The sequence below is a fragment of the Lytechinus pictus genome, chromosome 11 (genome assembly GCF_037042905.1).
Source record: "Lytechinus pictus isolate F3 Inbred chromosome 11, Lp3.0, whole genome shotgun sequence".
NCBI classification, from domain to species: domain Eukaryota; kingdom Metazoa; phylum Echinodermata; class Echinoidea; order Temnopleuroida; family Toxopneustidae; genus Lytechinus; species Lytechinus pictus.
Window position 1 is genome coordinate 25,673,635 of NC_087255.1, and position 12,181 is coordinate 25,685,815.

General features: G+C 38.3%; 1 protein-coding gene across 1 annotated transcript; it reads right to left on the minus strand.

Annotated features, from left to right (window-relative positions):
• Positions 1–200: 200 nt before the first annotated feature.
• LOC129271075 (zinc finger protein Xfin-like) lies at positions 201–10,769 on the minus strand. Its single transcript, XM_054908430.2, has 3 exons — positions 10,653–10,769; positions 4,948–5,040; positions 201–4,449 (listed from the first exon to the last, which is right to left on the minus strand). Exons 1-3 carry the CDS (start codon positions 10,759–10,761, stop codon positions 1,820–1,822), a joined length of 2,832 nt encoding a protein of 943 aa, XP_054764405.2. The 5' UTR covers positions 10,762–10,769; the 3' UTR covers positions 201–1,819.
• Positions 10,770–12,181: the final 1,412 nt, after the last annotated feature.

Consider the following 12,181-nt stretch of genomic DNA (forward strand, 5'->3'; position numbering starts at 1 on the left):
GGGGGGTTGATTAAAGAAAAGAAAAAGATAATAAAGTAAAATAATATAAGAAAAAAAGGAGAGAAAAAGGGGGAAAAGCAATATTGATAAAAGGAAGGAAAGAAAAGAAAAAGTAGATAAAATAGTACCCCATTTTCTACCAATGAAAGCCCTATAGCTCATTACAGTGGAGGCGAAATAACCAAACAAAACAGGTCACATTATACAGTGAGTTACAAGAAATATATATTTACAGCAATGTTTACCAGCAACGGTATGAAATGCAAGAATATGGAATTGCTTTTGGCTCTTAAACCTACACAAAGTTCATATTGTCAGATGTCATTGTAAAGTTACAGCTTTTAATGCTCTCATATCATGGGCCATGTAGGCCTATTCATAAAATGTACAATCATATTTTATAATTACAATTTATGCTAATTCAAAAGTCTTTGGCAAGGTGTAAACTATAGTTTCAACCAATTGTAAATACATGTATTGACTGCATTGCGAGGGACAAACTGTCCATAATATATGGGCAGTTGAAGTGACCCGTCTGCTATTTTGCAGTCATACGCTAGTATAAAAGTCTATGCATAGTCCTAGAAACAAAACCAACGTATCATTAGAATTCGAATTATTTATACTTCCAAATGGTAAATTGTTAAATGTATTAGCTGATATATCTATCATATCAACAGAAATAACAGTTTTGATACAACTACTATATTTGAGCATATTAGAGACTTACACTTGTCTAAAGATGCTTTTGAAACGCTACTGTTTCTGCAGTGGGTAGACTCTTCTGCCAAATTGGTTTAGTGGGGACAAAACTCCATAACCTTCTCCGGATGGGCGACTGGTGACCCTTTCTAATAGGAACTACATCCATACCAATTAAAATCTGGTGTGTATTATTTGCCACAAGAAAGGATCACCAGTCATTCATGAAGTCACTCGTAGCTTATGGTCAGCTTGATGAAACACCCACATGGATTCCTTGTAAAAACTCACCAATACAAGGTACCTACTGGTAAAAAGGAAACTGTATTCTGAACAGTTTGCCTCACAACAGGGGGGTGAGTGGTCACAAATAAAAAGATCTGAAAAAAGCTGAAGAGTGTTGAAAAATCTGAAATAGAAAGAGCTCCCATACTTTTTGTACAGAGGAAAGCCAAAAATAAGCTGAAATTAAGCTGAAAATCAAAACCCCCAAAATCGGGAATCGGATAAAAATCTGATCTCTCACACCCCTGTCACAATCAATTACAAGAGAGGTGATCATTGTTTTCAAGATTTTACTGTACCTGTTAGTTTACAAGAAAAGGGAGCTTATGGTTAGGATGGATGTTTTTACAATGATGTAATTGACAACTGAACCATTTGCACATGTATTACTGTAGTTAATGCTCCCAGGTCAACATACCACACCTTGGTTGAGTGCGGCACAGCATGGAAACTCCCTTGCTGACGGAAATGGACAACATGGCTGGGATTCAAATCCAGGGCCCATTGCATAAAAGTTACCATTATGGTAGCTTTGCCATGCAATGGTAACTTATATGGGATCCTTATTTTGATTGGCCGTTGATCAGCGTTACCACGGTAGTTACCATTGGATGGTAAAGCTACCAAATAATAGTAATTTCATTCAACGGGGCCTCATGACCCACTGTTTCTGAGAGTCAGAGGACAGAAACACTTTAGTACACCTAATGACAGTACAGTTGTAGTTCACTGCCAAATTAAAAGCATCCGTCATCCAAACGAAAGCTTGTGAGCAATATTCAGAATATATATATATATATATATCAATCTTCAAGATTAATTTGGCATGCATCTACAAAGTCACCATTTCTAGAAGCAGTTGTCCTACACTTTCACTGACACTGGGCTCAGGTACTTGATACATGCTGGCCTCAGATACTTGATAAACATTGTCGTTGGTCAAGTGTTCTTGATGATGAACTGGACCATCGTTGGCAGTGTCTGCAGACCTTGAGTCTGATGGTAAAAGTGGCCCTTCAGCAGATTTATTGACTAGGGGTTCATCTTCAACTAACTTGGTTGCTTCAAGTCTTGCATTGGTCTTCATTTTTTTCAGAATGACCTTGTGCTTTACTTTGAGATGTTTCCTTAGTTGTGGCAGGTCTATAAAACCTACAGAACAAATTTCACATTCATGGCGTTTCTTATCCTGGTGGGTAAACATGTGCTTGGTTAGGTTACCTTTTGTCAAAAATGATTTTTGACAAATAGCACACGTATGTGACCTGACATTGTTATGCCAATCCATATGAACCTTCAACTTGCATTGATCTCGGAAACGCTTATCACACAGTGTACAAGCAAAACGCTTCAACGTTGGGTCATTGAAATGGAGCTTCTTATGACAATTCAGGTTGGACGTGCGCTTGAATTTCTTCCCGCAAACATCACAAGAGTACTTGTAAACAAGGGAGTGGACAGTGTCAGTGTGCTGTTTCAAGATCTGTGGAGTCTTGAAAGTTGCTCCGCAATGTTCACAAAGGCATTGACAGGCACCTGAATGGACAAGTTCCTTGTGTGATTTCAGTTGATGAGGACGGAGGAAGGCTTTTCCACATTCTCCACATTTATATTTCCGTCCTAGTTCGTGGTCTTCTATATGCCACTTTAAATACTTTTCATTTGCAAATACCTTCTCACAGAGGTGGCAGGGGTACTTCAACTTGTTGTGAACACATTTGATATGACTCTCCAGTGTTTTTTTGCTCGAAAGCAACTTACCACACGTTTCACATTTGAATTTCTCAGCATGCCAGTCCATATGAAGAATGTGATCGTACTTCGACAAGAAGGACTTATTGCATTCCTTGCAGTGATATTTCTGCCGTTTGTTTCTGTCCATATGGGTTTTGATGTGAGTTGTGTATATTGATTTGTTCAAAAACATTTTATCACATGTACTGCATGTGAACTCCCGATACCTGCTTTCTTTATGACAATCAAACATGTGCTTGTGGTATTGATAAGCCTTTTTAAATTCCATATCACAGAGCAAGCATCTAAAAATGCTTTCTTTACTCTCTGATTTTGAACTAATGGTGGAGTTACATGTATTTTGGTCACATACCTTTCTTCCCTTTTCAATTCTAACATTCTTTTGATCAATTTCTTCACTCGGCTCAAGCATGACTTCCGGGGTGTCATCAACAATCGGGTCAGTGAGAACCTCACTTTTCATATTATCATTTGTAGGGCTAGAGGGGGTACATGTATCTACATTCTCATCAGTAAATCCCTTGTCATCACTGCTCTCAGAGTTAGCTAATGAATGGTCATTCTCTTCTAATAGTCTAGCTTCACTGAGCTCATACTCTGGCCACACAGTCGGTCTTTCATTGTCTTTACATTCCGTCTTCTCTTCCCTCACAATTTCATCTTCACCAACTTCCACTAAAGCACGTCTTTCACAATTGGATTTAGCATCTAAGGCTTCTAGCTTTTGATGATCATTAGAAGTACAGTTCTGTGGTGCTATATCTACATTAGAAACCACAGCTGTCTTACTAGATCTTGTCTGCCTGCTGGAAGAACTGAATTCATTCCTATCGTCCTTTTTATTTTTTTTAAGACGGACACACAGTCTCTTTAATTTCGGAGGTGCAACTGCTATGTTGCTTCTGGTTCGTTTCATTTTCTGTACACTCCCTTCACCCTTTTTCTTTCTCCCTGACACTTTTTGCCTCTTTCTTTCTCCTCTAGATTTCTTGAGGCCTTGCCGTCTGTGTGATTCCTTCTTGGATGTCTTAATTTTCATACCTTTTTGAATTTTGGTACTTTCCAATTCTTCAAGTTTTACAATAACATCATGAGGGGTCATTTTATGATCAATGCGTAAATGCGAAATTAGCTTAAGCTTCCAGAGAAAAGACTTTGTGCATTGATCGCAATTGTACACATACTTTATGGGATCCTCAGAACAATCGTTCACTTTGTGCAGATCTAATTCCCAGGTGCTGTGTAGGATGGCATGGCAATTAGGACATGGATGCTCCTCGCTTGGTTGTTGAGTTGCACTTCTATCATCCTCCTTTGCAGTTACTGTATCATCATCATCATCATCATCACTAGGTTCGCTTATCCATGCTGAATAATTTTCATTGTCCCCATCATCACCACAGTCGATTGGCGCATCTTTGGAACTGCTTGCTTGTGAAGCAGACGTCAAGGCACCTGATTGCTCTCTGCTACCGATGTCCTCATTCTTTATCAGTGGGGGATCTGCTGTATCAGGACCATCATGTTTTGTCTCCAAACCACAGTCGATTGGCACATCTTTGGAACTGCTTGCTTGTGAAGCAGACGTCAAGGCACCTGATTGCTCTCTGCTACCGATGTCCTCATTCTTCATCGGTGGGGGATCTGCTGTATCAGAACCACCGTGTTCTGTCTCCAAAAGCGGTCTGTCCTCAAATTGGACGGACACTAAGAAAGCAAAAGAAAAGAACAAATGTTTCTTAAGATACCTTCCATGCTTAACAATATTCCACAGATTATTGAATCCATCCGTACTGGTTCAAAGATGACCAGTGAGTGGCAACTTGGCTCCTCCACTGCACCAATTTACCAAATTATGAATAATAAAATTCTATACCTACTCCATTTTACATTTGTATATATTCTATTAATAATTATGGCCAGTTTGTTAGTTTAAAAGTGAAAAATGAGTAAGGAAAATCACGACCAACTTGTTTTTTCTGTAGTTTTTTAAATACAACCTGATGTACTGTTTCTTTTATCCACAGAAAACATGACAGAGATGGGTCAATGAAATTGTAAATTTTGAATGAAAGATAAAATTCCTTCCCATCTAATGGATGGTTTACTGCAAGTTTGAACAAGCAAATTTCTGTTATTTTATCTGTCAAGCAAAATGTTATATGATGTAAACGATTCAAGTATTTTTCTTAAACATAAACTTACCTCGTCTCCCAGATTGTATGTGATCACTGCTAGACTGAAAAGTGATTCTCACAGCTCCAAGCTGCACCAAAAAAGAAACTGCTGCATCTTTCTCTGAAAAAAAGGAAGAGAAGATTACATAAAAATATTCTCCAAGAACAAAAAAATTAGCTGGGTAAAATATCCTGTGTATCAGAAATGCAGCGATTTGTTGTTAATGTCAACATGTCAATTTAATTGAAACTCAGTTTATGTACATGTATGAACAGACAGGTTACTCAGCCGGTTCTAGGACAACTACCCCCTGGACAATCACCCCCGGACAACTACCCCCCGGACAATTACCCCCCGAGGACAATTACCCCCCGGACAATTACCCCCCCGGACAATTACCCCCCGGACAATTACCCCCCGGACAATTACCCCCCAGACAATTACCCCCCGGACAACTACCCCCCGGACAACTACCCCCGGACAACTACCCCCCGGACAACTACCCCCCGGACAATTACCCCCCGGACAACTACCCCCGGACAATTACCCCCCAGACAATTACCTTCAGAAAATCCCCCCTTCTCTCCAGCATCAATGTTAGAATTAGGCGGGACCCATTGTAAGTTTTGGTCGGTGGCACAGGTTTCCGAAATATTTTCTACTTTATCTTACGTTAATAACTTTTTCTTTCTCTTTTATATTGCTCTTTCTCCTGTTCTCTCACTTTCTTCTTTTTTCCTGTTTTGTTTTTATTTAGCGGCACCTTCTGCATCATGAAAAATGGGGGGGGGGGCTTGCACCCGAAACCTCCCGTTTGGCTATGCATATATACATCAGAAAATTTGTAAACTGGCCCTCATTCTAAATTTTCATAGAACAATTGAACCCGATTAGTCATAATAGTCACAAATGCTGAATATCTCTGATTCCAACTGATCTGATTTTTAAAAATATTTATTTTGGGTTTAATGATCGTTTACTCAACCTGTTTTACAATTATTTTAATCATATTTTGTTGACTGCGTAAGTGTTTTTCATGGCAAACTTATTTGTTTTTGTCTTTTTATATATTAAGTTTTACAATTCATCGTGTAAATTTAGCGGTCTAGACTTAATTGATGTAGTTTGTAGATTTCTATAGGTGTTTTTTCATAGATGTACATTGTCTTCAATTACTGATGTAAGGACCCCATTGGAAATAAGCCATCTCGGCTTTCATGGGTAATCCTGTCAAGGTATACACTTCTGTTTATAATTTCCTTGTACTTGTTCATTGTTACCTGACAAATAAAATCAATCAATCAATCAATTTCAGGTAAGAAATCAGGCAAATAGATAAAACGTTAAAAAAACACCTTTATAGGTAGAAATATTGAAAGTCGATAACACAAAGTTCTATGAACACTAACACTGTCAAGTAGACCTATAAATCTGTTTTTTTTTAACAGTTCAACTAACAAGAAGCTAAGAATTATGAAACAATTGGTGCACATTCCAGATTAAGATGTGGCTTTATAACTTAATACAGTAAGCTAAAAAAACTTTATGCAAAGATAATACACACAAGAACACCTTGTAAATTACAAGGTGTTTTTGTGTGTATTATTCTTGGGTAAGAGCAATTAAACATTAAAGAAGGAAATTAAGTACCAAATTTACTAAATTGTAAACAATATGACATAATCAAATACAGTGTTTTTTCTATACAAATTGGCAATCATGATAGTATACAATTTGTTTAAGGTGCATTTTAAGGACGGTTTGTAAGAATTTATAAAGAAGTAGGCCTATGCAAATCAAATAATACGACCGAGCATCGTGAGCTGGAAATATTAATATTTAGACCATAAAACGGACATTTTACAGAGCACTTGAAAAATCAATTTGTAAATTCAAAAATAATGAAAGCTCGATATCCAAGATGAAATATGTTTTGTATATTGACTTCGAAACTTTATATTTTAAGCTCCATATCAGCCTATATTGAGCAAGATATTAATCTCATCGAAAAAGCAATGCGAGCGCGAAGCGCGAGCGGAAAATACTTGATAATTCGGTATGAAAATGGTGAATTTGAGCACTATCTAAAGCATTGTGTATGGAAATTGTGAAGTGGATGTGGAAAGCACTTAATAAATTATGCGAGTGTGAAGCGCGAGCTGATATCTTCATTATTATTTTGACCTAGGACCTGGACATTCTAGGTCTAAGGACATTTTGTCATCATATGAAAATGATGACAACTTTCTTATTCCTCTTCCTGAGCGCGATATGAAACATATGAAACTGTGATATTGTCGATATTCTTTTCTGAAAAGGGACAATTTAGTTATTAAGAATTCATGAAAATTTTATTATCATATTTATTAAAGGAGAATGAAAATCTTGGAGCAAGTTAGCTTTTGTGAAAGCAGAAAAATCAAAGAATAAGATCAACAAAAGTTTGAGTAAAATAGGACTAGCAATAGAAGAGTTATGAGCATTTGAATGTCGAGATCACTAATGCTATGGAGATCCTCCCATTGGCAATGCGACCAAGATCTATGATGTCACAGATGAACAACTCTCCCCTTTTGGACACTGAAAATATACCCCAAAACATCTCTTTTCGCTCATTCTAATCATATGACAAACGATTCATCAATGATATAATGTTGTGAAACCACTGTACTTGTCCTCTCATAAAGAGAACACCTCACCTTGTGAAAGACTCTATAAAAGTGAGAATATAAGTGAAATAAGTACTAAAGTAATGAGGGAGTTGTACTTGTGTGACATCACAGATCTTGGTCGCATTGCCAATGGGAGGATCTACATGGCATTAGTGATCTCAATATTCAAATGCTCATAACTTTCTTATTATTCATTCAATCTTCCTCAAACTTTCAACAATATGTTTCTTTGATTTTTCTCTTTGATATGGATTCAGCTGGTTTCAAGGGTTTCACATTCTCCTTTAATGTAATAAGCCTAAATGAGTAAAATGTGTTGACACTGAGGCCTGAAAACTGGATATTTTAAGCACTTTTGTAATCATGAATAGGATTTGTGAGTTGATATATTTTTAACAAAAATGCGAGCGCGAATCGTGAGACGAAATTTTTGGTAAACTGTCATAAAAGGGGGGTTTTAAGTAGTTTGTTATATAACTTGGCAAATCAAATAATGCGAGCGCATAGCGCAAGCTGCAAGTTATATTCACACCATAAAACGGACATTAAACAGAGCACTTAAAAATCAGTTTGTAAATCAAACAAAATTATGAATAATGTCAGAGCTGAAATATGCTTTGTAATATCGACTTCAAAACTTGACATTTTAAGCTACATATCAGCCTATATAGCAAGATGTGTATCTCATCGAACAGGCTATGCGAGCCCGAAGCGCGAGCAAAAAAATTAATATAGTGACATGAAATATATTTTTAATCATTTTCCAAGTCATCCCCTGACCTTTTTTTCACTCGTCTCCCTCTTATTTTAACTCTTATTTTTCCTCCTTTCTTTTCCCTTCTTTTTCTTTTTTTCTTTCTTTCCCCTTTTTTTCCTCATTTTTTTGCTCTGCCGATGGGGGGGGGGGGGGGGGGGGGCGGGCCCCTCGCCCCCCCTGGATCCGCCTATGGATGGAGCTCAATTTTACAGCTTTCTTACGGCGTACGTTTGATTCCAAGATACTCGAGAATGCCTTGAGTACTTCTTACGTCAAACGTACGGCCGACGTATGACTCTGTGCACTCCCTTTGTCTAGGGGGTAATTGTCCGGGGGGTAGTTGTCCGGGGGGTAATTGTCCGGGGGGTAGTTGTCCGGGGGGTAGTTGTCCGGGGGTAGTTGTCCGGGGGTAATTGTCCGGGGGTAATTGTCCGGGGGGTAGTTGTCCGGGGGGTAGTTGTCCGGGGGGGGTAATTGTCCGGGGGTAGTTGTCCGGGGGGTAGTTGTCCGGGGGTAATTGTCCGCGGGGTAATTGTCCGGGGGTAATTGTCCGGGGGTAGTTGTCCGGGGGGTAGTTGTCCGGGGGGGTGATTGTCCAGGGGGTAGTTGTCCTGATACCTACTCAGCCCTACCCATGCACTCCTGGTTACTATATCATAAAAGATTTTTGTACTGTTAAGTGCACCATTCTACTACAGCATTAAACTTTTTAAATGGATTGAGTACCGGTATACTATTTGAAAGCCAGGATAGGAAGCAATTTTTATTATTAAGGGGCTATCTTTTTATCGGTATTGGGGCGATTGCAGAATTTTGGTGGCTATTTCTTTCACATTTTAAGGGCTACTTTATAGGGGCAACAAGCAATTACGCAGTAGATGGAATTATCATTCTGCCAGTTAGAATATTTATTTTTTACAAAATCTTGAATATTGTTTGTAACAGATCTTGGGCGACTATAAAAAGAATTGTCGACCCAAAGGGGAATTTTAGGGGCTATTTGGGCTTTTTATCGGTATTGGGGTGCTTGCAGAATTTTGGTGGCTATTTCTTTCACATTTTAAGGGCTACTTTATAGGGGCAACAAGCAATTACGCAGTAGATGGAATTATCATTCTGCCACAGTTAGAATATTTATTTTTTACAAAATCTTGAATATTGTTTGTAACAGATCTTGGGCGACTATAAAAAGAATTGTCGCCCCAAAGGGGAATTTTAGGGGCTATTTGGGCTCTCATGAGGGCAGGGCAAAATTGCCTGTCGCCCTCATGTATTTCCTGAGCTGTTGAAAGCAATTATTCACACCAACAAATACTCCTCTTACACTTAATAAATAAATAAATACACTTAAATAAATACTCCTCTAAAGAGATGTCTACATTGTCAGCCACATACAGGAATCTGGGCTCTGTAACACCAAGTTTAATGATTACCGGTAACCCATTGGGTGATTTCAAGTAGTGTTGGTGTTGTGACAAAACCAACACTAACCACAACACCATACTCAAAATGGTGCTGGTGTTGGGATTGACCTCGGAAAGTATGACCTATTTCCGGTAGTTCGTGTTGAGCGCTGGTGTTGAATGTCGTCTGCTGAACCGAGCATCACAGCTCGTGTTGACGATCTACGTGTAATTTCCCCATTCACCAACACCAACGGATTGGGGAAATCGTGATTTCAAGTTTGGTGTTGGCGACTTGAAGCCCAAGAACAGGATGAAACATCCCCGTAAAATTAGATTTTTAAAGTTAAGATGAGTGCAAATCATTAATGCCTTAACCAATTTATTGGACAATTATAAGGTTTACTCTATTACATTCTTGAAGTGATTTTAGCCTTTGCATTCTGTATGATGACATTTTACTGTAATTTCTTAATACCAATTTCACTTCCGTCGAGAAGTTCTTGCGTAAAGTTGAGTTGATCAGCAGCACAGTGCAGAGTTGTGACGTCATAGGCTATCGATAACATGATCGGTATCCCTGGTTCCTCTGAACCCAGCTCGGTGTTGGAGCTCGGTTCAGCGACCTTTTCGCGCTGTCAACACCAATACCAACACAGAACACCGAACTTGAAATCACCCCTTGGAGACAAAGCACACATATTTGCGGACTGTGGTCTACAAAAATATTTGTTATAGCAAAATCATTTAGTCTCAAATGGGTTAATCGCAGGGCTAACTTTAACATTTGACTGCCTTGATTGAAATGTGCAATAAATTATACAAATCAACTTTACAATCAATTATCAAACTTTGTGATGTGGGCCTCTTTTCCATGTTTTATAACACAGGCAAGCTCACCATTAGTAGATGCGCTCCCCAAGGACCACCTGTCGATGACCTTCTTACTTTCTGTTCTGAACTTATCGATCAGTACCTCGTTGTCTTCAGGAGACACAAAGTCCCACATGGGTGAAGTGCCTGAAGTGAAAACAGAGGAAAGAGAAAACATGCCATTAATAGATAGGCCAAAGGAGATATCACGACTTGAATTAAAGGAAACCAAAATACAAGGAGGGAATCAATCTTATCAGACAGAATAAAATAAGAGGAGCAATCTAAAACTTTATTTTTTAAACTTAGTTATAGAAGAATAAAGCTATGAATCCAGTGATTGATAAAGCACTCCCGGGGGGGGGGGGGGGGGGGGGGGGGGGGGGAGGGGGGCCACTTACATTGACGAGTGGATACCATGCGCGACCAAAAAAACACGTAAAAATGATGTCTTTTTCAAGATAGGGCACGTTACGTACGTAACGTCATAAGGGTGTCAAAAACACAAAAATATTGAAAAAAGGGTATCTATTTTGCTCGAAAAATATACGTGTTTAGGGTCAAATATGCGGGGATATGATAAAAAAAATCAAAATGTTTTATAAATGATGTCATTTTTGCCCCAACTCTACGTGTTTAGAGTCCAATTTGCGCAAGGTGTGGAAGGTGGGGCCGTACTAAACCAAAATAATGGTGTCTAAAGGTAAAACCGACGGACGCGTGACATAACAATAAAATATCTCTGTACTTGTTTAGGGGTTCATTTCAGAGAATACTTGCTAAGAGTATCGTTTTTTTTCCAATACTTGTTAAGGACGTTCCACAGTTAAAATGAAGTCCATGTCATTTTCACCAAATTTTGCAGAGTTACTTTGGTATCTATGCATTAGAAAGATGCAAAAAATAACATACATGTAGGTTCATGTGCTTATTTTTTTTCTACAGGTCTTCAAAGTCACCGTATTTGAATGATATGCAATCTTGCGCAATCAAGAGAATTATGCCTCTCATAGACCTCACGAATTCACCAAATGAGTTTAAATCATCTTTACTCAGTGAATACCGCATAAAACTTCATCAAATTCTCAAGATATATAACAAAGTGTATACCAAAGTAAGAGAAGGTCTTTTAATTGGTAAAACTATATCTATTTGGAGTCAACAGCGCCCTCATTTGGCAAGGATGGTGCAAAAACTCGGAAAAAACAAATCTTCAAAGACGTGAATCTACTCAAAAATTAAAAAAAGTATTTTGTAAGCTGCACTTTTTTCAAAATCCATGTCATTTTTATCAAATTCAGCTAAATTGTAGAGGAATGCATATCAAAGGTGTAGCGAAGTTAGAAATATGAGGTCCATGTGCTCGTTTTTTAACTGTGAGTGTCCAAAGTGAGGCGAGTTGGCATGAAAATCGCCCAAAATGCATCCAAAACTTGCAAAAGTCTAATAATGCCGTCTAAAATGCTAATGGTTCCGTAGTTTTGCCCCAAAACATGCAAAATCCATGTCATTTTCATCATACTCTCCAGATTTGTAGAATAATGTATTCTAAAGAC

Coding starts and splice junctions, on each gene's coding strand:
- LOC129271075 (XM_054908430.2), bottom strand. CDS start 10,761: ATGTGGGACTTTGTGTCTCCTGAAGACAACGAGGTACTGATCGATAAG. Junction 5,041..10,652: donor GGGGAGCGCATCTACTAATG/GTGAGCTTGCCT, acceptor CCTTTTTTTCAG/AGAAAGATGCAGCAGTTTCT. Junction 4,450..4,947: donor CATACAATCTGGGAGACGAG/GTAAGTTTATGT, acceptor TTGCTTTCTTAG/TGTCCGTCCAATTTGAGGAC.